The 27847-nt window shown below is 41.8% G+C and overlaps 1 protein-coding gene across 7 annotated transcripts in view; it reads left to right on the top strand.

The window, feature by feature from the left end:
* Positions 1-25831, top strand: part of b3gat1b (beta-1,3-glucuronyltransferase 1 (glucuronosyltransferase P) b) — a 43670-nt gene extending 17839 nt beyond the window's left edge. For 4 of the 7 annotated variants that reach the window (XM_086226994.1, XM_086226998.1, XM_086226995.1 and 1 more), the window contains exons 2-7: positions 1288-1499; positions 20177-20242; positions 20924-21066; positions 21406-21911; positions 21991-22287; positions 22587-25831. In XM_086226994.1, coding sequence (XP_086083120.1) covers positions 20955-21066; positions 21406-21911; positions 21991-22287; positions 22587-22673 — 1002 coding nt within the window. In that variant the 5' untranslated portion in view covers positions 1288-1499; positions 20177-20242; positions 20924-20954 and the 3' untranslated portion in view covers positions 22674-25831. Of the gene's footprint in view, positions 1-1261; positions 1500-20176; positions 20243-20923; positions 21067-21405; positions 21912-21990; positions 22288-22586 lie in introns of those variants that run through there. The other 3 variants (XM_086227000.1, XM_086227001.1, XM_086226996.1) reach the window with 3 other exon arrangements.
* The last annotated feature ends 2016 nt before the right edge of the window (positions 25832-27847 follow it).

Raw genomic sequence — 27847 nt, 5'->3', positions numbered from 1 at the left:
CACTGTGTTTCAAAACTGGAATCTTCATTCTAAATCCAGATAATTGGTCAGCCTACCAAAAACCCATTGACCTTAAGATGAGGGGAACATTGCTGACAACTTTTAACAATGCTAACCAATTTCCTTTGCCATGCTACTGTACAATGAACACTGCCTGCAGTTCTACTTGTTTTCATTTGACCAAGGCCATATCCTGGCAGTCTGGTACTGAATTACAACTTGGAGGTATTACCCACTTAGCTGCTCGTAATTATGTGATCTGAACAATCCAGAGTGGCAGCAATACAACACCTTTATTTTTTCTCCAATAAGTCATGCATAACTTATTTTCCTTGGCGAACACAATACATTTCTCTGTCCTGTACTACAGTAGATGAGAGCTCCAGCCATGCATCCATCTTCCGCTTATCCTGTCAAGGGTTGCGGGTGGGGGCTGGAGCCTATCCCAGCAGCCTTCAGGCATGATACGGGGTACACCCTGGACAGGCCGCCAGTCCATCGCAGGGCCAACATACAGTATATAGACAAACAACCATTCACTCTCACATCGATGGTCAACTTAGCGTACTCAATTAGCCTAGTGCCCATTTGCATGTCTTTGGATTGTGAGAGGAAGCCAGAGAACCCACACAGGCACAGGGAGAACATGCAAACTCCATACATTAAGACCCCGTGCTCAAGGCGGGATTCGAACCTGGAACCTTCTTGCTGTGAGGTGACAGTGCTAACCACTGCACCATCATGCTGTCCTGGATGAGAGCTCATACTCCACAATTTAACAGCTCACAGTCCACCTGCCAGCAGTACTTTGGCTCCTCTCTTCCTTAATTACTGACATGAGCTGTGCAGCCTTTAACCCTTCTCCAACTGTGGAGTCCTTTTAAATAGAGGCATATTTTTATTCTATTACAATATTAGAATTTTCAAGCTCAAGAGCCCATTCAAAATGTACTCCTTTCATAATGCCTGTCAGGAAGTTAGAGTAAAATGAGTAGGAGAGTCCTTACAGACTGACTAGTGGACCATGTGATCATAGCTCTTTATGCCTTCAATAAACAACCCCCTCATTATGTTCTCTCAATTTTTCAAATTCAGCTTGATCCTGACACAAGAATTTTGTTTGTGGAACTGACATTTTTTTAATGATTTATTCTATTGTCCTGGGTTCTCCAACCCTGGCCACCCCTCCGCCCCGTCCTTTTGCTATCAGCTTTGACAATCCCAGCTTTTGTTTTTGTAATGAGAAGCAGCATTCTTCCAGAGAGATGACCTCCTCTGTTTCTACAGGGGTTGACACAGAGGATGCGATCCCAACCAAGGACTGGATCGCCCTCACTGGATGAATGAAACCCCAAGTTGGCTTGCATGTGCACCGAGAAGGCTGTCCCTACCCCAGGAAGAGAAATTGATGGATCCTTCTGTTGATCGGTGGTGCATACACATCGAAATCCTGGCACTATTATCAGCACCTTCACCGTTATCAGATGAATGTCACCTCTGTGAGTAACTTGATTATTTTGACTGAATTGTAGAAAATTAAATCATCATTCGATATGTTATTGTGAAACTACAGCAGTATACCACAAGATTATACTGAAGCAGTACCACAGGTAGTGGGTTTGCAAAAGGTACTGCAGAAGATGTATTCTCAGGGATAGTGAAAACATCTCTCTGAAGTATACCAAAACATCAGATTACCAGTCAAACATACACAGTTTACATCAGGATTTAAGGGATTAATAACAGTTGATTAGATTATCACAACATAAGGTTTCAAGTCTCTGCCATGCTCCCTGTGATGGAATGTTAATTGATTTTCAAAAACATGAATAAAAAGGAAAAAAATCAAGTGTCCAATTTGAACATGCATCTTTGTGGAAAATGCATGTTAGCCTCTCAACAAGAGCTATTTAGGCTAAACTTAGACACATATCTTTTTGAAATCGACTTAATTATATTTTCATATAAAGCATTGTCCCTTACAGTCATGCCTTCGCCAAATGAATTAACAATGCTCACCAAGTACATCACAGCAAAATAAACCTTTGTTTTTCACACACATGGCTTTGTTGTATGTGGCTACCAGGAGGCTGTGAATGTTCTTTTAGCTGAGTTGACAATTTCCAGTTATCCCTCTGCTAATTTGAATATGGATGAATAATTTAATGGTGTGGCTCCTCTAGATTTCCTAAAATATTATTGAACCAATGGATCTGATTTTGATGGTGAACTGATTAATTTTTACATTTGCCCTCCGCTAACTTGAATGTGAATAAATAATTTTATTGTGCTCTCATAACCTTCCAAATGTTATCCGTGCAAATAGATCAAAAACAAACAGTAACAGCCTGTCTTGTTCCATGCTACAGTTTACAGTAATAAAGTGTTTGTACTTTGTTCCATATCATACCTCCATAACCTGCCTGCAGGAAAACAGGAGAAAAATTCAGTTTAGAGGTCTTCCATAAGACACAGTTGATAGGGTGAGGAAAACATTTTTCTCACACATGATGTAGGTCATTATTTAGAGGGATCGAATTAGTTTCAGAGACATATTTGTTTTTTTGCTCTGTGCCCTCTGTTACCTTTTAAATTGGGGGTCTTTCATCTGTCTGTCCTCCACTTGTACCCACCTCATTGCCCCCAGCAGCCCCTGCCATTTCACTATCATCAGCTCCAACAACATTTGTATGTCTTTCCCAACTGAGGCAGGATTGAAAAGATCTGTTTCTTGGTCTGATACCAAGAGAGACCTATTCCTAGTTTTCATGTGATGGGACATACATTTGAACACATGGTAAGAAGATTTCGATCTTTTTTAGGTGCTGACTGAGGCTGGCACCGTCCTCCTCATTCCCTCCCTCTATTTATTCAGCCTGTCATTCATGAGCACTGGTCTGGAACCAATTGCCATTAAAGGCAAGCTTAATGAATTTACATAAATTGCAAGCTGTGATTGGTTATCATAAGAATTACACATACCCCACTCACATTGTAACTTAGTCTTGACTTGACAGCAGTATTGTATTCTTATCCAAGCACCCGGCACTGGCACACTATTTTTCCAGCCTGTTTTTATTTTTTTCCCCAGCCTGCACAGGCAATAGGTCAGTGTAATTTCTGACCACAGACATCCATCCTTCTGCGTTACAGAGGACAGGAGAAACTATTTTAAAGAGGGAATAATTGGACTTATCAACCTCTGCAAGCAGATACAGCGGGACATATGGAAATTTCCATAAGATATATGAAAACCCCATTATTCTGGATAGTGATTTAGTGTGGCTATTTCCTGCATGAATCATTTTAGTCAGAAGAAACATTTTTAGAAAAATATTATGTTTATTGCATATTAAAACTTCAGTATGAGTATCTGGTGCTTAGACTCTACAAGGACATCTACAAGATAAATCCCCCCATGGACACTGGTAAAGATGGTGGTAGATGAAGGAATGAATAACTGCAAAGACCGGGCAGCAATGGGAAGGGGCACCCATGACAGCAGGCTGAGCAAAAAGAAAGAGACATACTATATTTAAGCAGTTGTATGATTGGTCAGCATTTAGTTATTGTGGAATTTTACTTTGAATTGTTCAGCAGGAGACAGCCCCACCTCACACCGAACTATTTGGCTGTTCTGTTTTGACTGAGCATGAGTGAGACGTGAGAATGACAGAGTAGGGGTGACACCTAAGTCTGAGTAAAATATATATTCTTCCAGACTGAACTTCCTCTTAGCTTCATTAGTGATGTGTTAACCCTCAGGCATCTGTGAAATTTCATAGTTGTTGCCAGAAATACCTTTTGACAATCGTGGAGGCAGTCCCTAAATGAATAGGCATACATCAGTACCTTGTCAGTCCAGACAGTCCGTCAGTCACAGCAGAGAAATTGACTTTGTTCCTGAACCAATCAACTGCCTCACATGAGCTACACATAGTACTATGGCAGGGTAGTATATGTCAAGTCAAGTCAAGTCAATTTTATTTATATAACGCCAAATCACAACAAAAGTTATCTCATGACACTTTACAGGTAGAGCAGGTCTAGTACCACACTCCTTCAATGAACTTACACCCAACAATTCTCCATCAGCAAGCACATCCTGCAACAGCGGCGACAAAAACCTTTCTTTTAACAGGCAGGAACGTCGAGCAGATCCAGGCTCAATGAGGACGGCCTTCTGCTTTGACTGGTTGGGGGGAAAGAGAGCAGGAGAGTGGGGCAGAGACAAAGACAGATAATGGAGGAAGACATTTATGCAGAAGGAAAGAGTGGGACAGAGATAAAGAGAGAGAGAAAGGGAAAAGACTGATGGACAGACGGGGACGTGAGCAGGTGGAGCTATGGGTGGTAGCTTGAGCCTTTTCAGGTCTGCAGCCTCCTCCAGCAGCACCCGGATATATATCTTCTTATGCACAGAATCAAAAAAGGTGCTGGTGTCGTGGTTTTAGCACCTGGATTAGGTCACTCTTGGACAAGTGCTTGATGATGTTTGACACTTATCTCCCCCGCAACTAGACAACAGATGTCATCAGCTCCAGCTTTCTCCATAACATTAAAAAACATTCAAGTCAGGTTAATCAGAAACTCTATATTACCTGTAAGTGTGAATGCGATGGAGAATTGTTGTTGTTAGCCCTGTGATGGTTACCTGGCCAGGATGTGAAAGGGTGTGTCTTAATGACTCAGATAGGTGCCAGCAACAGGATAAGTGATAAAGACAATGAGTGTAGGTTTGATTACTACTCCTGTAGCATGAGCCAGGTCCATTGAACACAGTGAGCAATGTAAAGGCGGCCAACAACAACCTACCTCTTTTGCCCTTTATTGTTAATGATTTTATTTTATCACATGACTTAGATGTTATGGGGGGGGGGGGGGGGGCACTTGCTGTCATTTATAAGGCCAGCCATAAATTTAGTTACTGTTGGCAATTTTAGTTCTTTTGAGCTCTTCTCTTTTACTACCTCAAAACCTACTGCCTTTTTTTGGCATTACATCACCCACCTAAATCAAATGGTGATTTTTTTTTTTAGCAGAATTTGGTCATTTACTCTCATTCACTATCACCAACTATGAGAAGGTTTTATTATTAGGGGACTTCAATATTCATGTTGACAACCAGAATGAAAGAGTGGCATCTGAATTCCTTGACCTCATCCATATGTTTGACTGTTCTCAGCATGTTTCTAGCCCAACTCATGAACACAGTCACACCCTCGATTTAATCATCACTTTTGGCTTTGTTTCAACTTATCTTCCAACTATCAATTTACATGTTTCTGCTCATGCTGCTATCCTTTTTAATGTTCCTCCTGTGCCTGTAGTCTCTAACCAGAGAAGCTGTCATTGCTTTTCCCAGACTGCTGAGCATTTCTATTCAGTGGCATGATCGCCGTTTTAAAAACTGAAGCGACCACTCCTGTGGATAAAGCTTTGTTAAACACTGTTAAAATATCTGAAGCAAAAAGGGCAGAGATCTCTTTAAAAAAAACAAAAAAAACCAACAACCTTGTGAGTAAAGCTTCTAATGGAGAGGAGGAAGATTTCAAGCCATTTATCAACCTCATTAGCACTGCCTGGAAACTGGATAAAAATAACTGAAGGTGTGGACCAGTTCTCTGTCTGGTGAAGTAATCAGAGATGGCACAATTTGCGTTCTGATTTTTGAAACCTTATCAATAAAAAAGGAACGAAAAGATCTACATCTCTTAATAGAAGCTACTTCAACAGTCTTAGGAGGGTGTGGGATTAGGCAATTGACGGTCTTGACAAGCAGCCAGGGTTATGGGGGTTAGCAGCAATACGTTAAGAGAAGTATTTAGATCTTTCCTCCTTGACAGTTCCCTTAAAATCCTTGAAAAGATCCTTCATAATAACGAGATCACACCTTAGCTTGGAGGCTTTCCATTTCCGCTCAGCCCTTCTAAAGCTCTTTACACAGTTATTCATCCAAGGAGGAGGTTCAGTTGAAGCAGGACAGGGTATGGATTGTTCAAGAGGAGCTACAGTGTCTAGTGCTGCAATACAGTATTTTAAAAACCCATTAGCGAGCTCTTCTGCAGAACATGAAGATGAACTCTGATGCTGGCTGTTGTACTGTTCTGGTGCTGTTAGACTTATCTGCTGCATCTAACACTGTCAATTACAACATACTAATTGTTTGACTGGAAACTTGGGTAGGTGTTGTGCAGTACAGGAGTAAAATTCAGTTATTAGTTATAATTGATGATTATCAAAATGATCATTAATTATTCTTAAAATTAAAAAAGCTTATCAAATAATAAAATGGGGCACCACTGGAAAATCTGGACCAATAACCAAATAGGGAATGTAGTCTCAAATGGTGTTCATCCAGAAATGTCAATATTTGGGAATGAGTGGAGGTCGGCACCAACTACGTCAGGGGTGGCCAACCAGTCAGAGACCAAGAACCACATTTTTTACTGTGTTACCACAAAGACCCACATACACATGAGTACACATGAACATCACCCCCTCCCCTCCTCACACACACATACCTTTGCTCAGCCAGATTTATTGTAAATGTCACACACCAACATGATAATGACAGAAATTGACTCCTACGGTACTAAGACCACAGGCCAGTCATTTTCAATAATGAACATTGTGAGCTCCGTCTCTCACAGACAAACTCCCAGTCACTGAAGCTTTGAAGCTTTGAAATGTGCTAATGACACCTGGCATATAAGGCAGAATGGCTTGCCACTACATTCATACTGTTTGACAGCAGTTGTCTACCAATTGTTATTTCTCTGTGTTACACAGAACTGGCTTGGCTCAGCTGATGAGTGTTGAGAGTCTGGACCTTTAACTAACACAGCAAGTATTGATCTCGACCACGAGTGCAGAGCAACACAAAATTTGATCCACTGCAAATGGATCAAATCACAGTTTACTCACATAGGCTGACAAGCAAAGAGCAACAATATTCTAACAATAGTGTCAGCAGCAGCAGATGCGGCGGTCAATATAACAACAGTTTTAAAAAAAATCTACCGGTAATCACTATAATCTGCCCAGAGCTACATGCCTCTTACTCTTTCCAGGTAAAGTGGTGAGTGGGTCCATCCTCGGTGTCCCTCTTGCAGTGAGGTGACATCAGTTAGTGGCTCCCGGGAAGCTACCGTTTCTTGCAAGTTAGGGATGTCCAATAATATCGGTCGGCCAATATTATTGGCCGATATTGGCTTAAAATGTAACATCAGTAAATATCGTATCTGTTTTTACTCCGATAGTAAAAAAAAAATGATATTAATGTGACGTGACGTGACGCGACGCGACGTGACATGCAGCACAAAGTTCTGCGTGAACAGTGATGTACATCAGGAGAATATTCAGCCCTGGCAAACCTCATAGTGTCCCAGTCTAGCCTCCCTCTGCCGCTGCTGCTGTTGTGGTCACAAACCTTGTGGTACTTTTTTCATAAGTTTTTCAATATGCTGGTGACATTCCACCATCCAGCAATAGCCACATTGACCGAGCTCTTCTGCGACCTTTTCATACAACAAGGCATCCTTCACAGTCCCGTGAGGTGGTTGTCCATGGTCCTCTCACCAGTGATGGTTAGCAGCTCCCTGATCTCAGCGCTTTCCCAGCTGCTCATCTTGCTGAAGTGATAATGCATCAGAAGAATATTTAGTCCCGTGACAGTCTGTAAGTTTCAGAACAGCAGTTTGCCACTCTGGCTGCCAGCTGCGTCGGTGCTGACATTCTCTGAGGTGTTTGATGCGGGAAAACCAGCAAGCGTTATGCTTGCAAGTTTGCGTTATCATTGACACCTCTGCGCACCTCACACTGAGCACAGCTTGGATTCACATAGCAGTGGATATAGTAGACATATCAATAAGTGTACCCTCGGAGGAAGAATATTGCCAGGCCAAAATTGACCCCCAGTTTGCTGCACTCTGTCTGAAACCTCCGCAACAAAGACAGGTAAATTAGCAGCTCAGTGTAAAAGCGCCTTTAAAAACACATTTTTACAGTTTGGCTTTTAACTGAGATCTCTTTTACCCATGCTTTTATATGTTTTCTTGTCTTTTTTTTGTTTTTGTTTTGACTTAATGCAATGTGTCAATGAATTATGTTTCTGTCTGTCAAGCACTTTGTAAACTTGTTTTTTGAAAGGTGCTATACTAATATGTCCATTATTAGTAGTAGTAGTAGTAGTAGTAGTAGTAGTAGTATTATTATTGGCTACATTAAAGACATTATCCAGATGAAGAGAAAATAATGAGGCCCATTTTGAGATCCAGCTGAGATGTTGTTATGAGGTTTCTGTGGAGTCATATCTTTCATTTGGGGCTCAAGACACCCCAGATTTTACTCCCTGCTTGAAATCTTGAAACGACTCAATTGGAAAACAAAGAGTAATTCCTTCATATTTCATGTGGTAGTTCTTTTGAGCAACAAATAATTCTTGAATGAAATATGTTTTATAAAACAGAACATTAAAATATGTCTTTTATGTCAAATAGGAGAGTCAAAAAGCAAAAATTCCCACTTATTTCCCCATGTAACAACTGCTATTGGTTAAAAATATTCTTAACTTTAAATATCCACTTAATGTTGTTACACTGGATAGCAAAATTGCAAATCTCTGCCTCTAAGTTTTCAATGTCCCTTCTCCGTGTAGTGCGGGACACTGTATATGCTGTACTGACTACAGCTCACTTTGGCTGAGTGGTATCCCTTGAGAGAACCCACAGAGGCATGGGGAGAACATGCAAACTCCGCACAGAAAGATCCCGCGCCCGAGCCGGGACTCGAACCCACAACCTTCTTGCTGTGAGGCCACAGTGCTAACCACTGCACCACCGTGCAGCCACTCTTGGTTTCCGGTAGTGTGAATTTGCATGTTAGATTTAGATTTAACATTTAGACTTAACATTTAATATTTAGATTTAGCAATGAAAGATTTTTCTAAGTTTACAAATGTTTTCGTAAATGTGGGGAAAAAAAGACTTCCAAAAATTCACATCACTTTTTAAAATGTTGTTTTAAGCTAAATGTGACCAAATCCGACTGTTGTTTTTTTTCAGTGGGCTTCTTTACAAATGGCACCCCATACCACCAAAGGGTCAGACGGTAGATCCCAGTGGTTGATTGAGCGTATTACATTAATATATCAGTTGTCCAGCATCACCTTAGTCTTCCCAAATATCTTCCTGTCTTTCTTTAGACCTGCCTTTTTGTCTGTTGGGGTGGCTTAAATCATAAAGCTTCCAAGATATATCAGTCCTCAACATGTTCCAAAGCCTCTCGAGTAGAGGTACTGTAAAGGCATAAGCCTCTTGATTAATAGTTATTAGAGGTACTGTAAGGTAGAGGTACTGTAAGGGCATTAATACTCATTAATACTTGTTTTTTGGGTTGACTTACCCTGGAGATGTGTTGTAGTGAATGATGTGAGTGTCAGGTTGTCAGTATACTGAGGTCTTAGAATTATGAGAATAAGGTCCATCAAGTTCCTTGGGAGATGTTGTTTGATGCATTGAAAAGATTTTAGCAAGAAAGTAGTACACAATAGTTATTGTGTTTTAGTGCAGTGCATTTGTCAGGAATTTTATTTTCACATCAATTTCCTTCGCCAAGAGGATTTTCTTTTTCATTCCAACTTGCCTATTTTTTGTTTGTGTGTTTATCTTTTATATAGGAGGATATCTCAAAAACAACACAACCAACTGATGCTGCACCTTTAAACTGGTCATATTTGCAATCTATGATCAGAGACATAATACATTCAGTCTACATTACACTTGTCAAGTAGTCATGATTTGAATATGGACATATATATAACAAATTGGTGGCCAGAATATAAACTGAAGCATACAGAGTTGCATGTTTATTTTTATCTAATGGCAGGAAGAGCTCTTCAAACTCTAAAAATAAATAATATTTCATGATTTTGACAGAAGTCATTGGCAGAACCAGAAAGATGCTGTCCCACACACCTGACAAAGTAATGTCAGAACAAGGGCATTATCAAGCTGCAATCGCAACAACAGATGTTTAAACTGATTCCAGCAAACTTTAACATTTCATTCAAGATGATTTGTATTTTCAATAATTCAAAGAAATCAGTTGTTAAAAAAACAAAGAAGCAATTAAAAGCAACATACTGCTGCAGGACCAGTATGAAGGTGCTGGTTCAGGACCCCAGACTAAAAGCCCTGGATGAAGCCAAGCAAAAATGAAATTCATCTTCCACCAGTGTGAGAATTAACCCTAAAACAGAGAAACTGCAGACATCTTGCAGGATCATTCAACATTTTTGGGTAAATGGGGACCATCTTCGACTGAACTGTTTATTTCCCCAAACCAGCTGAGATGGAGAAGGGGGCGAGCATTGTTTGCCTTTCTGGTCATGATTTCATTATGCTGCTGCTGCTGCCATCAGTGGTGGCTCACCCAAAGGCTGTGTGTTAACAGCTAGCCTACTGGCTGTTGGGAGATGGAGAATACCGCCCCTGCAGCATCAGGTTGCTCTAATGACAACATATTACCAACACGCGCGCGCGCGCGCACACACACACACACACACACACACACACACACACCACAGCAAATTATTGAAATAAGTATATGATGGTGTTGAAATACAGATTTCAAATTGTCTACGATGATATGATTTCGAACAACACATGCCATGCAAGAGCTGAGAATGTCAATGAATACACCTGTGGGATAATGAAACATGTTGGCCCTCCACTTTTTTGAGGCCCCAGAGATGCAGCCACTTATTCAGGCAGTGCTTGCAGCAGCTTCCAACTTCCTGAGTACAGCGAAGAAACGTGAGCGTATAAAAAAAAACCTGTGTGTGGACTTGGACTATTCCACCTCACCCCGTAGCGACTGCAAGAGTGGACTATGCCATCCTGCATTGGAGGATTTAAGGAGATCGTTCCAGTCTATATGGTTGCAGTCGATCTACAATGCTGCTAATAGACTGGAGTCAGTGTTCGTTCATGGACATGTGTATGCGTGAATGGAACTGTAAGTTAGAACATGTTGTTATTGTTGTACATAGTTTGTGGGTAAATATTCCCTTGGTATGACAGAAAGTTGCTAAGGCTAAAGGCTAACTGTTTGCCGTTTAATTACTATCGCCATGTGCACTGCTATTACATATGTGCCGCCTACAGAGGACAGTCACAGCTAAATAACGAGACCCAATCCAACTCTATACAGCAGTGAGATGAGAAATCAGTCATGAAACATCACGTTGGTTTACTGAGTGAATGATTTGTAGTTACTCGTGTGTTTATTTGTTGCATTTGTATGACTGATATAAAGCATAGTTTATATGTATGATAGTTGATTTTAGAGTTTATGCATTTGCATATATTCATTTCCCATTTGTTGTTAATTTCAGATACCATTACACATGTTCAGTGTGCATTTGCTGAAAGAGGAATAAAGTCCTGAAAGTAATGCAAGGAAGTGGGATCACCGTAATCAGTCACCGACACCTTCTTACCGAGGACAGGAAAATCTAGCTACAGCACCCCAGTGTTATCGCATACGCAGTGTCTTTAACAAATGGTCCTTTGAGGCAGATTGTGCTGACAGCTTTTCCTTATGGCGACATCACAATATCCAGACAATGAAGAAAATCAAGGTGCTTGTCCAAGATGGATAGAACAGATCCCAAGACATCTGGAGGATTTTGTTTTGACTTATCCACCGCAACAACCTGTCCCTCGTCGACTACTGGACGATATGAGGGACATGCACAATGGTTATACTGCCCCCATCCAGAACTGAAATACCAGACATCTACTCCAGGAGGACACCATACTGATAATATAGATGACTCTGGATTGGATAGACTAAGGCGAATAGAACAGTGTGTATGGGATGTACACCAACAAGTTAGGATGCTGCACAGCACACTGCAGATGTCATTGAATCTAGGAAAGGGAACACCATATGCAAAACAGTTGATCCAACCACAGAGTGTTAGCCAGTCACTACTCTCATCAGACAGGAGACAAGCTGAACTGGGTGATCCAGAAGGCAGTCTGGTGGATCTTCCTTCTCTTCCCCCCCCCATCACCGTCCCCTCCCATCACACAAGCAGCATCTCCTCAGCCTCTCCTGCATCAGTCACCAGAGCTCCCACGTCGTCCAGCTGGTGCACCTGCCCCATCACCAGCTCATGTTCCAGCTGTGTCATCTTCAGTGGTATCAAGGCCTGGATTTAGTCCAGTAGACCAACCACATAATGTCTCATCACAGCAACCACAGCATCAAGACCAGCAGATACCTACCTCAACGGCCTGGCAACCTCCTCTTCCTTCTGCAGTTTGGCGACCTGTCATTTCTCAGGCACAACCATATCATGTACAGCAATCGCTGCTCAAACCAGAAGTGATACCCAGCAGAAATCGAACAGCTGAAGAATGGCATCCTCCTCTACGGAGACCTCAGCCATCCAATCCGCAGCATCCTCAGCCTCCAGGTGGAATTAACCTGCCTTCTGTGAGTCATCCTTTTGTCCCGCAAGCTCAGCCTCCTGCTCTGCAAATAAAGCTAGAGTATGGGCTACAGCAGCCAATCCCATTGCAAAGAACATCGTCAGATGCTGGGATACAAGATCCTTATATATACTTGCACCCTTCTGGCTCCCAGTACCCCTTTCCCCAGGCATTGCCTCAGCCTGTACCACAGCACTCTAATTTTGCGCCTGCAGCCCAGATGCCAAACCTGGTGGAGATGGCAATATCCTCCTCCTATGGGATTCCAAAGCCAAAGCTGGTTAGCTTAACAACAGGGAAAGAGAGTGATTTTCTACTTCTGAAGAAAGGACTAGATGGTGGTCCTCACCCTCACTTATCAGGAGACTACAAATATCAGGTGCTGCTAGATCACCTGAAATTGCCCAGTGCATTCCAAATAGCCAAGAGGTAAGTCCATGATTCCATGCCTTATTCCAGAGCAATGCAGGCCCCACAGCAGCGTTATGGAGAGCCTAGACAACTGGTCCAAGGTGAAATAAGCAATATTCGTAGTACCCATGTGGTGAAAGCTGGAGATGCGCAGAGCTTTGAAGATTTTGCCCTGTCAGTCAACAGCCTTGTAGGACGGATTCACACCATGGAAGGAGTTGCAAGAAGCGAGCTTTTATGTGGCTCTCATGTGGACAGACTACTTTTCAAACTCCCTTCCTCCTACAGAGACAGCTTTGTGGAATATTGTCTAACCAGAGGCATACTGCAGAGTGGCACTGCAGACACCTATTCACTTCCTGATTTCGATAATGTCACAGCTCAATCCTCTGTCACCACTAACATGCAGTCTACGACAACTGATAAGAGAGAGACATGTAAAGGGCGGAAAAGAGAAAGCTTCAAGCCCTACTGTCCCGTCTGCAAAAGTATGGAGCATTATCTGAGCATCTGTTCAGACTTCAGTAAGCTGAGCACCTCACAAATAGTTGCATGGATAACTGAGAATAAAAGAGGTTGGAGGTGTGGAAGAGGACATCAGCCTGACTGTTGTAACCTGAAAAAAAAAACCTGTGCGACGTGTGGAGACCAACATCTGCAAATTCTCCATGATACAGCCTCCAGCACCAATAAAAGCATCCTTAGTGTGAGCACCACATCAAGCATGATTTATCTGGATCAGTCTACACACTCTGGCAGAGTCATGTTAAAGGTGGTGCCCATTAAACTCCATAGTAAAGGAAGAACACTATCTACACATGCTATTCTGGACAATGGCTCAGAAAGGACCATCATTCTATCAGCAGCAGCTCATTACCTACAACTGGAGAGAGTGCAAGAGTCACTCAAACTCAGGACTATTAGGCAGGAGGTGTCAGAGCTATAAGGAGCATCTGTGAAATTTGAAGTGAGCGCAGCTGGGAGCCCCGAAATCAGACATTATATCAGCAATGCTTTTACTGCCAAGGAGCTGAATCTTGCCATACAATCCTGCCCCATGGACATTCTTCGTAAGAAGTATGCCCATCTTAGCAATATCCCAGTGAAGGCCTTCAAAGGAGTACAACCTATGCTCCTCATCGGCTCAGATCATCTGCAGTTAATCACCCCATCTTCGCCTGTGAAGGCAGGACCACTAGATAGCCCTGTTGCTGTGAACATAAAACTCGGCTGGGCTTTACAAGGACCATCTACTCTCCTTGATCAGTCCTCTGAATCCACTTGTCTTCACACCTCCCTATTACCTGCCCCATTTCAAGAGCTACGTCACAGTGTTGAAAGATTATGGCAGTTGGATGTACTGCCTTTCCAACCAGAGAAAGAGGTTGCTTGATCCAAACAGGACAGAGAGGCTCTGGAGACGCTGCGGACCAGGACAGTACGTGTTGAAGTAGATGGAGTAGCTCGATATGCGACTCCTCTTCTCCGCCGTAAAAATGCCTCCAGATTGAAAGCTGGTCCTGAATCGGTCATGGCTCTCCTGCGTTTAACAGAGCGGCGCCTGGCCAAAGACCCCAAGTTGGCTGATGTTTACAACTCTTAAGTCCATACATTAGAAGACACAGGCTACAGAATAGCACAGATGAGTCTTGGTTTATCCCTCATCATATTGTATTTCACAATAACAAACCCAGAATCGTCTTCAACTGCTCCTAGAGTTACCAGAAAGTCTGCCTCAATGACCAGCTATTGCCAGGTCCAACTCTTGGCCCCATGCTCCTCAGCGTCCTGCTACGATTTCGAGAACACCCTGTGGCTGTGAGCAGAGACACGCGTGGCATGTTTCACCAGGTGCGGCTCCTACCACACGATCGACCACTGCTAAGATTCCTCGGGAGAGACATGGAGAAAGAAAGGAGCCCTGACATTTATGAGTGGTGTGTTTTGCCATTTGGAACCACTTGCAGTCCCTACTGTGCTACATATGCCCTCCAGCGCCATGCACAGGACCACAAGGAAGGAAACGAGGAGGTATGGAAATCAGTGTTGCACTCATTCTATGTAGATAACTGCCTGCAGTCCATCCCTGCACCAGGTCATGCTAAGCCACTGATCGACAATATCAGAGAACTTCTTGTTGCAGGTGGATTTGAAATCAGGCAGTGGGCTAGCAATCACCCAGACACAATTGCCCATCTACCAGCAGAAGCAAGATCTCAAAGCTGTGAGTTGTGGTTGACTGCTCACAAATCAGATCCACAGGAGCCAACTCTCGGACTTGCATGGCACTGTTCATCTGATAAGCTCAGCTACAGATATCATCCAGTATCCTCGTATGACCCAACAATGCGAAACATCTACAGGATTTTAGCCTCACAATATGATCCTCTTGGATATATCCTGCCATACACAACACGAGCTAAAATACTTTTGCAGTCGCTGTGGAGGAAGGAGAGAAGCTGGGATGAGCCTATAGAGAATGAACTACTTCACCAGTAGCAAGACTGGGTTGGTGAGCTTCGATATCTGCTTGACATCTGTATGCCCAGGTGCTATACCACCCCTGAAACTCGGGACAGCTCAGTGGAATTGCACATTTTCTGTGATGCCTCAGAACGTGCATATGGAGCAGTGGCATATCTGCGGTTCCAGTAAACCAATGATGCGGTCCACACCACCTTCGTCATGGCCCGGTCAAGAGTCGCCCCAAAAAGACAGCTATCGGTTCCCCATTTGGAGCTATGTGCAGCTCTTGCAGGAGCCCAGCTGGCCAAACCTATGCTTACTTAGCTCACACTTCCCATCAGTGACACCACGCTTTGGACTGACAGTACTGAACTGGATTCATTCTGAGTCCTGCCAGTATAAAGTCTTTGTCGGGACCCGCATTGCAGAAATACAAGAAATCACTGGGGCTGAGACATGGAAATATGTGACATCTGCACACAATCCTGCAGATAACATTACCCGGGGGAAAACTCTCCTTGAGCTGGTCAAACCAAGTCAATGGAATGAAGGCCCTCATTTCTTGAGAGAAAAACATAAACACTGGCCGACTAGGCCCCCATTAGTCACCCAAGATGAAAGTGAGTTGAGGAAGTCTGCATTCTGTCCCCATGTTGCTGTCGCCAGTCCCTCTCAGCCTAGTCTCATCATTAAAGACCATGACACACTCCTCCTGCATCCAGGCCCAGAGCGTGTTTTTGCTGAGATACGACGCGTGTATTGGGTTTTGAGGGGCAGACAGGCCATCAGGAAACATCAGCGCCAGTGTCTGGAGTGTAGAAAATGGTGAGGTAAACCTGTCATCCCAAAAATGGCCGACTTTCCACCTGCCAGACTTCGCCTGCAGATGCCTCCCTACAGGTCCACCAGAGTGGACTGTTTTGGGCCATTCACCATTAAGATTGGCAGACGGCATGAAAAACGCAGGGGCATCATTTTCAAATGCCTTACTACCAGATGTGTCCACTTAGACCTGCTGGTTAGTTTGACTCATTTCTTATGGCTCTACGTCGCTTTATCTCACGTCGAGGGAAGCCATTTGAAATATTAAGTGACCAGGGCATAAATTTCCGAGGTGGCAACAGGGAATTACAAGAAGCATTCTCTGAGCTGCAACCAGCTTTGCAAAAGAAACTGAATGAACAGAGCATCGCCTCATGCTCCACATTTTGGTGGTGCCTGGGAGCGGGATATTCGGTCAGTGAAAACTGCTCTTCAGTTGGTGCTACAAGGCCAAGTTGTGTCAGAAGAAGTCCTCCTCCTCACAGTCATGATTGAAGTAGAGGGGATCCTAAATTCTAAGCCTCTGGGATATGTTTCTTCTGATGTTGCAGATGTGGATCCCATCACTCCAAATCTGCTGTTAATGGGGCAGCGGGACGCTTCTGTTCCCTTAAGCAGTTTATGGCAGAAGAGAACTGCTGGGAGATACGTAAGTGCCAGCACAGCCAAGTCATTGCAGATCAGTTTTGGATTCAGTTCACCCAGCATTACCTTCCCAACCTTCAGCATCGTCAGAAATGGAAGCAGTCCACTCCCTCACTATCAGTAGGACAGATCGTCATGGTTGTGGACTCACAGCTCCCTCATGCTCTTTGGCCTGTCGGCAAGGTAACGCAGACCATAACCAGTCCAGATGGTAACATCAGAGTGGCAGGCGTGACTGTTGAAGGACACACTTACCGTCGTCCTGTTTCAAAACTTATCGTGCTTCCTGAGGTACCCTCAGATGATGTGAACAATGCTGCGCCACAATCACAGGAAATTTTATTGGATTCGAATGTGCCATGCACATTAAGGGGCGGCTCTATAAAACCCCCTGTAAGTGATTGAGACTTGGACGATTCCACCTCACCCCATAGCGGCTGCAAGAGTGGACTGTGCCATCTTACACCAGAGGATTTAAGGAGATCATTCCAGTCTATATGGTTGCAGTCGATCTACAATGCTGCTAATAGACTGGAGTCAGTGTTCGTTCATGGACATGTCATGTATGCGTGAATGGAACTGTAAGTTAGAACATGTTGTTATTGTTGTACATAGTTTGTGGGTAAATATTCCCTTGGTATGACAGAAAGTTGCTAAGGCTAAAGGCTAACTGTTTGCCGTTTAATTACTATCGCCATGTGCACTGCTATCACATATGTGCCGCCTATAGAGGGCAATCACAGCTAAATAACGAGACCCAATCCAACTCTACACAGCAGTGAGATGAGAAATCAGTCATGAAACATCACGTTGGTTTACTGAGTGAATGATTTGTGGTTACTCGTGTGTTTATTTGTTGCATGTGTTGACAAATTTATATATATTTGCTTAAACTGTAGTTAAATTTATACATACATTCACTTAAAATAGAGTGTAGGACACACAAGGCAGTTGTAATAAAGATGTTTCTGTGGCAGTTCCCAAAGAGGTAGAAAATGTTCCAACACTGTATTTAGTTCATCAATGTACTTCTTTAATGTTAGTAGCAGTACCGGGATCTCCTGCTCATGCATCCCAGGCAGAATCAATGACTTAGCTGCAAGTCACCTTATTTGACCTCTTGAACATCTGGAAGTAGTAAAAGGTGTTTTACAGAGGGGTCCCACAAATCTCCAAAGCACCAGGATTAGTTGGTGCCATTGCGACTCTAGGAAGGAACTTATAAATACTGGAGACAACACAGATAGACATTCCAAGATATAAGACAACAGAAAAACACTTACTATCAGCAGTGAAGCACAGACCAGACTGTTGAAGAGTGGACACGGGTGAAAAGGTCACAACAGAGAATAGCAGGAGTGTAGCTCATGCTAGCATCACTCCCTCAAGCTAATTAAGTCAGAACAGAGTCCACAAGAATTTCTATGGTGGGATGAGGCCGTGAAAGATAAGAGCATGGCCGTAAATCGGAAAGAGGGTTTAATCTTCACAGCTGCAACAACAAGGCCACGATGGACCAGAAGGGACTGGCACGGGGTCAGACAGAAGATCCTGCAACAGACATGAAGATCAAAAATACACACTTGCACGCAGAAGCGATCACATAAGCACCTCCCCTGTAACACATAAAAACTGGAGAAGATACTTAGATCGTTGGACTTGCCCCAACGCCAGGGACGACGCATCTGCGTATGCTGACTCCAGCATAGGGGAAGACGATCTCCAGAGCTCTGTATTCTTTCCTGTTAATCTGAATAAATTCTTTTGAACCAACTGGAAGGTGTCCTCTCTTTTGAACAGCGCAATACATATACTCTGTGGGTCCTTCTGATTGATTAATGATGACTTGTTGAAAAATTCCTACACATGATATAAAGCATAGTTTATATATATATGATAGTTGATTTTAGAGTTTATGCATTTGCATATATTCATTTCCCATTTGTTGTTAATTTCGGATACCATTACACTTGTTCAGTGTGCATTTGCGCAAAGAGGAATAAAGTCCCGAAAGTAATGTAAAGGAAGTGGGAAATCTGTTCTTCACCGTAATCGGTCACCGACACTTTCTTACCAAGGACAGGAAAATCTAGCTATAGCACCCCAGTGTTATCGCATACACAGTGTCTTTAACAATGAGAAACACAGATGTTGACCAACAGGACCTCTCAGGATCAAGCTCTGATGAAGGCTTGAACAGCTGTGTGCCCCAGAAAATCTGCCTGTATGTCTCACTGAACATTACTCCATCTAGAGAGTGAAGCTCTCCAGATGTTGCTATGTTTACTAGATTGATGACAAAATGAGGCAGCACGGTGGTGCAGTGGTTAGCACTGTTGCCTCACAGCAAGAAGGTTTCGGTTTCAAGTCCAGGCTCGGGCACGTGATCTTTCTGTGTGGAGTTTGCATGTTCTCCCTGTGCCTGCGTTGGTTCTCTCCGGGTACTCCGGCTTCTTCCCACCGTCCAAAGACATGCAATTGAGAACTAGGCTAATTGGATACTCTAAATTGACCGTAGGTGTGACTGTGAGTGTGAATGGTTGTCTGTCTATATGTGTTGGCTCTGCAATGGACTGGTGACCTGTCCAGGGTGAACCCCACCTCTCACCCGTAGCCGCTGGGATAGGCTCCAGCCCCCCCGCGACCCTTAACAGGAATAAACTGAAGAAAATGGATGGATAGATGATAAAATGAAAAAATAAAACTTTTTGACAATATTTATAGTGCGTGCACATGAGTAGAGATATAGCAGCATATACACAGCATTGATATGTTCATTTGTTTTGATGTTTTTCATAAATATAAGTGATTAAAATCTAGGATCCTTTATATTGTCAATGAACTAACTGACAAGGTTGGACTGATCTCAACAAAATATGTATTTAGAACATATTTCTGGAATGCTCTGTTGCTGTCCTTTTTCTCTTTTTGACAATACTTCTACATTGAACATTTTATGCTTAATTATCATTATTTTTAAAAAAATGTATAGCATGTTTGGACATTAGGGAATAAATAGAACCTCGATACTAAAACCAATATAAGATTTTATAAACACTTTCAATTAACATTATTTAATTACCCACTTATTGATGGTTAATTACAGACCTATGACTGACTGAAATTCATTCAAAAACAGCTATTTACAACAACCAACCCATTTAATTTTCGGGTGTTTTCTCTATTTGCGTTTGTTCTCTTAAATTGCAGTACGTTAGCACCTTTTGGCCACCACAGTCATAGGTAAATGGAATTGCACATCATGTATGTAATGCAGTATACCAAAGGCTGTAAAACTCATTCTAATCCTTCTTGTTTTCTTTCTATAGGGATAATTGACTGATCGTCTACTTCTGCAAGCTTCTTTATGGCATGCCTACTAGCTATAAACATAGGTAAGATACAGGAAAATTGGGGGTTCCTTGTGTTACTAGGGCAGACTGGTGGAATGGAGGAGGCTGGAAGGGGACCACCAAACTGAACATGTTATATATCTCAAACACACTGCTTTCAACTGAGACAAAAATAAGGCTCTGAGCATTTTCTGACCTATTTTTTGTTGTGGAGCTGCTCCAGCAGGCTGACACTACATCTTAACAAAATGCCTACTTACTTGAAATGTTTGCTTTGCAGCTACAGAATGTTGAGGGCCGCGATCTATGGACTTCAGAATGAATTCACATTGAACACAAGTGACATTCCATTTGGGAACCAGCTCATTCATTCACAGGCTTAAGACCAATTGTTAAATGTAACTCTGAAAGCAGATCTTTCCTGAAATAATGCTAAATTGATTCTTGTGTCAGTGACATTAGTTTATGCCACATTATGTCATGACATTTTCTAAATTGAGAACAGTTCCAAAAAATATGTTGTGCTCTATTTTACAGCACTCTTTTGCAGAGAAATTAGTTACTTTAAAGTAGAACCTGAAAAGTGTATTTTGCCTCTCAATTACTCAAATTGCAAAGTGCCAGTCATGTAAATTAGTCCATTTACCATTTATAATACAATAGAATATGCAAAATGAAGCTTTTCGTCAGCCTACTGGCTCTTGTGCATCCTATGTTTACCAGGTAGTAACATGACTGAGATCTGAACCTGGAAATGCCGAAGAGACGAGACATTGTCGCCATTGTGTTGATTGTGTTGCCCTGGACACTTCTCATCACTGTTTGGCGTCAAAGCACCATCACACCTCTGCTTGCAACACAAAAAGGTAATAAGAACTCAAGTGTCTGTGTTGATTTTGGGAGATTGTGAATACATGTGCAGCATATCAACAATGGTGGTCATGTGTTGCATGTGTTCTAGCCTTGTGTGTCACAAATGTCACACTTTTTGTGTATTAATACACTTTGATAGAATACCAAGAAGCCAGGGTGTAGTAATGCACAGAAAGTTAGGTTCATCAAGTGTTGAGCAGCATATTTTCATAAGATCAAAGAGTTTACGCTGTCTAATGCAGGACAAGCACATGGACAAGATTATAGAATGAAGGTCCCTGTCCATATTTGAACATGCTGAGAGGCTCATTGTAATCATTTCCCCACCGTAGGTAATAGACCTGATGGCCACTCCAGGAACACTTTTGCTTTCAAGGACTCCTGCTCACAGCAGAAACATGATATTGTGGAGGTGGTACACACTGAGTATGTCTACAGCCGACCACCACCCTGGTCCGACATTCTGCCCACCATCCACGTCATCACCCCCACCTACAGCCGGCCAGTGCAAAAAGCTGAGCTGACACGCCAGGCCAACACTTTGCTCCATGTACCTAACCTGCACTGGATACTGGTGGAGGACTCTCAGAGGAGGACTGTTTTGGTTAGCCAACTCTTAAAAGAGACAGGGCTCAACTACACCCACCTCAATGTGGAGACACCCCAAAACTACAAACTACGTGGGGATAAGTGGGATCCTCGCATACCACGTGGCACCATACAGAGGAACCTTGCTTTACGGTGGCTCCGGGAGACATTCACCATCAACAGCACTCAGCCTGGAATTGTCTACTTTGCAGATGATGACAACACATATAGTCTGGAACTGTTTGAGGAGGTGAGGAGATATGTTTCACAGTATTATACACATAAAATGGACATAATCAGTACATTTTTTTTCTGCTTCCAAATCTCAGATGCGATCCACCAAAAAGGTGTCAGTGTGGCCAGTGGCCTTTGTTGGTGGCCTTCGATACGAGTCCCCCAAAGTAAACACCTTGGGGAAGGTGTATGGCTGGAAAACTGTGTTTGACCCACATCGGCCTTTTGCGATCGACATGGCTGGGTTTGCAGTGAACCTGCACCTCATTCTGTCCAAACCTCAGGCTTATTTCAAGTTACGTGGGGTGAAAGGAGGTTATCAGGAGAGCAGTTTGTTAAAGGAGCTAGTCACCCTCAGTGACTTGGAGCCTAAAGCTGATAACTGCACTAAGGTGAGAAATTGAGTTCAGTGTATGTCTGAAATGCTTTCGTTTATCATCTATCTGGTTGTAAATGCTGTAAGTGTAAAAAATTCCGTATTCAGTTTCTTATCTGTCATTACAACTTGTTCCTCAAATAAGGAAACTGACAGCTTACAGCCAACACTCTGCACTTGTAGCTTGTTTTAAATATGTCATGTTCTGCCTCTAACAGCATGTTACAACCCCTCCAGCACAGATGGAATTTCTGTATGAGTGTTTTATCATGTTTACTGTTCATCTTGTCTTCCTGCCTTTCTGCCTACCTGCAGGTATTAGTATGGCACACTCGGACAGAGAAGCCTGTGTTGGTAAATGAGGGCAAGAAAGGATTTACAGACTCTAATGTGGAGATATGACATTCTTGATCTGACACAGGTAATATCAGACATGTAGAAAAATGCTAATTCACTCATTCACAGAGATTATTTTAGTAGTTGGGCCAACTCATAGCATCTTAGCACACTGTTTATCAGGAAATATGGATGCCATTTTAAATGAGTTTCTGATCTGACCTTGACATACAAAGGGTTATTGCATTTTGTCAGTTTTGACATGCACATAAACATTGTCTCTAGAGCCTGACAATAATGCATTTTTGGTCAGGTGCAAAAATTGGATAGTAATAGAAAAAATTTGATATGTCAGCCAATATTCTTTATATATACTCCAACATAACTGGAGTGGAACTAACATATTCTCAATAAACTACTTTGTACTCTCTACTGTAAAGCAGATAATTCAAGTCAGTACATTTTCAAAGCTGAAAACTGAAATGCTTTCCTTTGGATGTATTGAAAGTTTCATTATTGCGAAGCTGCTCCTCATTTTAGTTTCTTTGCACCTTACGTGTAATATTATAAGCCCCAGAGATCCCACCAACCACGTGCATTTGGGATGGGCAAAATGATTCCCTGACTTTTTCTCAGTGACATCAAGTCATAATGATCATTGAAACCTAAGCCAATACTTCACAGAACAACAGTTTTTTTTTTGCCTGCACTGCAGCAGTGAAAACATTTCTTCATGAACTCAAGTACCCACAAATAGGTGTCTTAAGCTCACAAATAAATGTTTTCACTGCTGCATCACTTTTACAAGACTCTAGAAAATAGAAAGAGCCAGCCATGTATATGTAACTTGAACCTAACGGCTACCCTCTTGACCAACTACTAACAACAAGTAAAACTTCTATTTTGGCGCTACTGTGAATGAGCATGAGAGTGTTGGTTCAACTGAATGCACCAACTGATTGAACTCATTCATAGTTATGCAGATCTGGATATAGCTATTGTTGTTTCTAGCTTGAATCAAAGTGTTTGTGGATTACTGAGTATATAGCTGGGTAAAGAACACATGGATTATAGCAGACAATGTTTTTTGAGAGTTTATAAACTGACTTTTTCAGACATTTTTGTTGTTGTTAGCCATTGCTCTCCATTACCGCTGAGCTAAAAAGATGGTGGCTCTTCCTGCATTCTGGAATCAGAAAGAAGTGATGAAGGAGAGAGAAAATACTTCTTTTGAGCTCAAAACACTTATTTGTCTGTCCTTGCAAGGTAAAACACAGTGTTTGTGTGAAGTATCACTGCAAGTTATCACTTACCAAATATGTCAACATCCATAAAGGGGACACAACATTTTGTACCTTTAATGATGTTCCCATCAACTTATGTGCTTAATGCTGATCAGCAAATATCAGCATGTCAACATGTTGATTATGGTAAACATGGCAAACATTACCTGCCTAACACTTGCATGTTAACATTGTTCATGTTAGCACACAGACTTTGCTGTTTTAAACAAGAATTTCTAGTGGGTGTCCTTGTTGAATCTAAAATAGTAGTTGTTTCAGGGGAGGAATTTCTCTAGGGGATTGTAAATGCATTTACACCAATCTCATAGGTCCATTATCATATCAGCACTGTAGATGTTCTTCACCATAACTGAGAAATGGAGGCGGGAGCACCTGTCCAACCCAGGCAACACAAAGCCATGTGTGTGCAAGCACTGGGTATCAAAGCACAATTGCATAAAAACAAACTTTTTCTGCTTACAGCAGATGTGAGACACTGGGAGGTGTTGCCAAACTGAGCTTGCCCACTGAGGTCCCCTGGGAGAGCTGAGACAAAGGATGTCATGCGATTTAAACTGCAGCAAGAGATGGCACAGCATGTAATAAAGAGGCCACTCAGCGTTGACAACACCAGCCAAGCATCCTGTCAGCATTAAATAGGGCCTTCTTGTTCTGAAGCAGGCTGGCTGTTGGGCACAGGGCTGCATGGAGGAACAAAAGAGGTCCTTGTCTCACTGAGGCAGCACTGACTGACAAACTGCATTGAGGGGATGTGAGCCCTCTTATGTGTACTGTACAACACTGAGCTGTTTAATAGCGACACAAACCCAGCACTAATTAGGAGTCGTGCAACTCCTCAATACACACTACACACATGCTCAGCTGAAAAACAATTGATTCACAGACATAAATTTATTGTAGTCTAACAGTAATTTCATCAACTCCAAGTTCTTTTTTAACCCTCATATGCTGAAATATCACCATGGTCTTACTTATTGAAAACTTTTTTTGTCATCCTTGCAAGATTTATTGGCAGAATTACATATTGTTTCAGAGTAACTGGCACTTACAATTCTTGTTAGAGTATAAAGCCATGTGGTTGGATGTGCATCCTGTCAATTGCTGCCCTCTCTGTGGAAAAATGTTCAGTTAACAGTGTTGAAATATGTTTGCACAGTTCTTGCCTTGACCTAAATTGCCCTTTACACCAGTTTAACTCTTAACTGCTACTCAACATATTCTACAAAATATTTGCACAGCGAACACTAGGGAACTGTATTGCATTCACCTGATAAAGACATCAAAAGCTTCCAATATTAATGGCAAAGGTCTTCATGGAAAAAAATCTGCAATTTTTCTGTAGATGCCAGTTTACATAAAACAAAAAACGACCCTGTTTTTTTTTTTAATAAATGAGAGGTTTTCATGAAAAAATGTATTTCGACCCTGTTTTTCAAATTCAAAAGATATTTTTATGAAAAAAATCGAACTAACGTCTTATGCTTTTATTATTGGTCAGTTTCTAGTGAGAGCCCCTCAGTCGCTTGTATGGAGGAGCAGCCTACCATGATGCTAAAACATTTCTCAGTATTTCACTTGAAAGTGTATTTTGCCTATCAAGTATATCTTTTTTCCTCCAGTATTTCTTCTTTGTGAATTGAGAATGCAAAGAAATCCAGCTGCTATATTTAGTTTGAAGCTAATGGTGACTGACAGCTAACAGCAAAAATTGCCAAATTAGGAAGCTTTATTTTCACAATATGTTACATATAATGATATTACAAATGGCCCTAATTAAGAGGTGCTGCATAGACATGTGTGCAGACAGACTACTTTATTAATCCCTTTTGGACGTTCCGCCAGGGAAATTGCACTCTCCTCAACATACATTCATAGCACTGTTACCATAGAATAGACTAAAAATAGCAAAGAAGAGGAAACAAAGACTATATATATACATATATATATATATATATATATATATATATATATATATATGTATATATATATATATATATATATATATATATATATATATATATGCATATATACATGTGCGTGTGCCTGTGTGTACCTGGATGGTTATGTACATGTGCATAGTGACAGGAATAATCAAAATATTAATTGTTCTTAATTGTTATTATAACAATAATAATAATTATAACAATAATAATGATGATGATGATATAATATAATAAAAATATAACAATAGTTATTATAATAATAATAATAATAGTAGCAGCAGTAGTAACAATAATAATAATAATAATAAAAAATAATAATAATAATAATAATAATAATAATAATAATAATAATAATAATAATAATATACATTCTCTTTTATTGCACATGAGTGTCCGGTTGTTATCGGGGCAGGTTATTGGTGCTCAGCCCTCTCCTACAGTCCTTCTGTTGGCCCTCCCCCCCTCCAGTGAGGAGTTTAACAGTTTGATGGCTCGGGGGATGAAGGAGTTCTTCAGTCTGTTGGTCCTGCACTTGGGGAGGAGCAGACTCTGGCTGAACAGACTTCTCTGGCTGGTGGTGACAGTGTGCAGAGGGTGGCTGACATTGTCCAGGATGTCCAGCAGTTTGTCCAGAGTTCTCCTCTCTGCTACTGTTGCCAGAGGGTCCAGCTTCATCCCGACCACTTAGCTGGCCCGCCTGATCAGCTTCTCCACCCTGGAGAGGTCTGCCTTCGTCTCACACACACACACACACACACACACACACACACACACACACACACACACACACACACCCCCAGTACACCACAGCGTAGGACAGGACGCTGAAGACCACAGACTGATAGAACATCCACAGGAGCTTCCTGCATATGTTGAAGGCTCTCAGCCTCCTCAGGAAGTACATCCTGCTCTCAGCCTTCTTATACAGCTAGTCAGGGTGCTTGGTATGCCAGCCAGAGTATATAGATTTAACCATAGTGATGGGCATCCGTCACACTAGTTATATGCAAATAATCCAAAAAACACTTCCATTTGAGCTCAAAACAAGGCATGGCACTTTTGATGCGTTGCTACTGTAAACAAGCTTTTCCAGCTGGTATATTCAGCTGAACCAATGAACTTGTGCTTGTTTGTTTGTTCCCAGTAGCACCAAACCTCAAGAGGTATAGTTCATTTGTTTTTAGCACAAATTAATCAATAAGAGGAGTATTAAGCCTTCAGATAAATTAAGGGCCTGGATTATTGCAGATGATATGCTTGAGGGTTTAAACCTGATATTTTTGAATGGTTTTACTTTTGTTTTTTGCTGTAGCAATTTTGTAGCTTCAAGCTTAATATATGGTATGGGATCTCTCTAGAATTGGTGTCAAAAAGAAGTAATGCAGGAGGGGAAAATTTTATTCAAAATAAACTCAAACTCAAAATACCTGTGAGTACTTGAAACGCAAACTGCAGTTTTGGGGTGAAGTACTTTATATAGCTTAGCTGTAATATTGCTGACCAACCCTGTAACAGCGGAGGTGTGATGACATGGAGGCTGATTACCATCAAGATTAGCCAGGTGACTGAGAGGTTTTCACTACAAATCAACTGAGCAGACTTTCATGACAAAAAAACTTTTTAAAGGTAAATGCTGTGTACTTTTTTTCAAAATGGATATAAAAATATGGAATGATTACAAGGTAAGACAACAGTCCATAGTTAAAAGTCTGCTCTATGTGGTAACTAAAGGTTCTGTTTGTACATAGTTATAAACTGCTCCCATTCAAGCCTGTCACTCTGTCTTTGATAGTGTGTTCATGCCTGTATCTATGAGTGCGTGTGTGAGCAATAACAGACATTTTTGGCAGCATAATACTGCTCTGCCAGCAAAAGAAAAACTGAAATGAAAAGGTTATTGGTATAACAAAGTTTTTCATCTTTAAACAGGATATTTTCAAGTCAAGTCAATTTTATTTATATTGTGCCAAATCACAACAAAAGTTATCTCATG

Source organism: Aulostomus chinensis, chromosome 15 (assembly GCF_037954235.1).
Source record: "Aulostomus chinensis isolate RoL2024-O1b breed Wild chromosome 15, RoL_Achi_v1.0, whole genome shotgun sequence".
In the NCBI taxonomy this organism is placed as follows: domain Eukaryota; kingdom Metazoa; phylum Chordata; class Actinopteri; order Syngnathiformes; family Aulostomidae; genus Aulostomus; species Aulostomus chinensis.
This window is presented reverse-complemented; position numbering and strand designations above follow the sequence as displayed.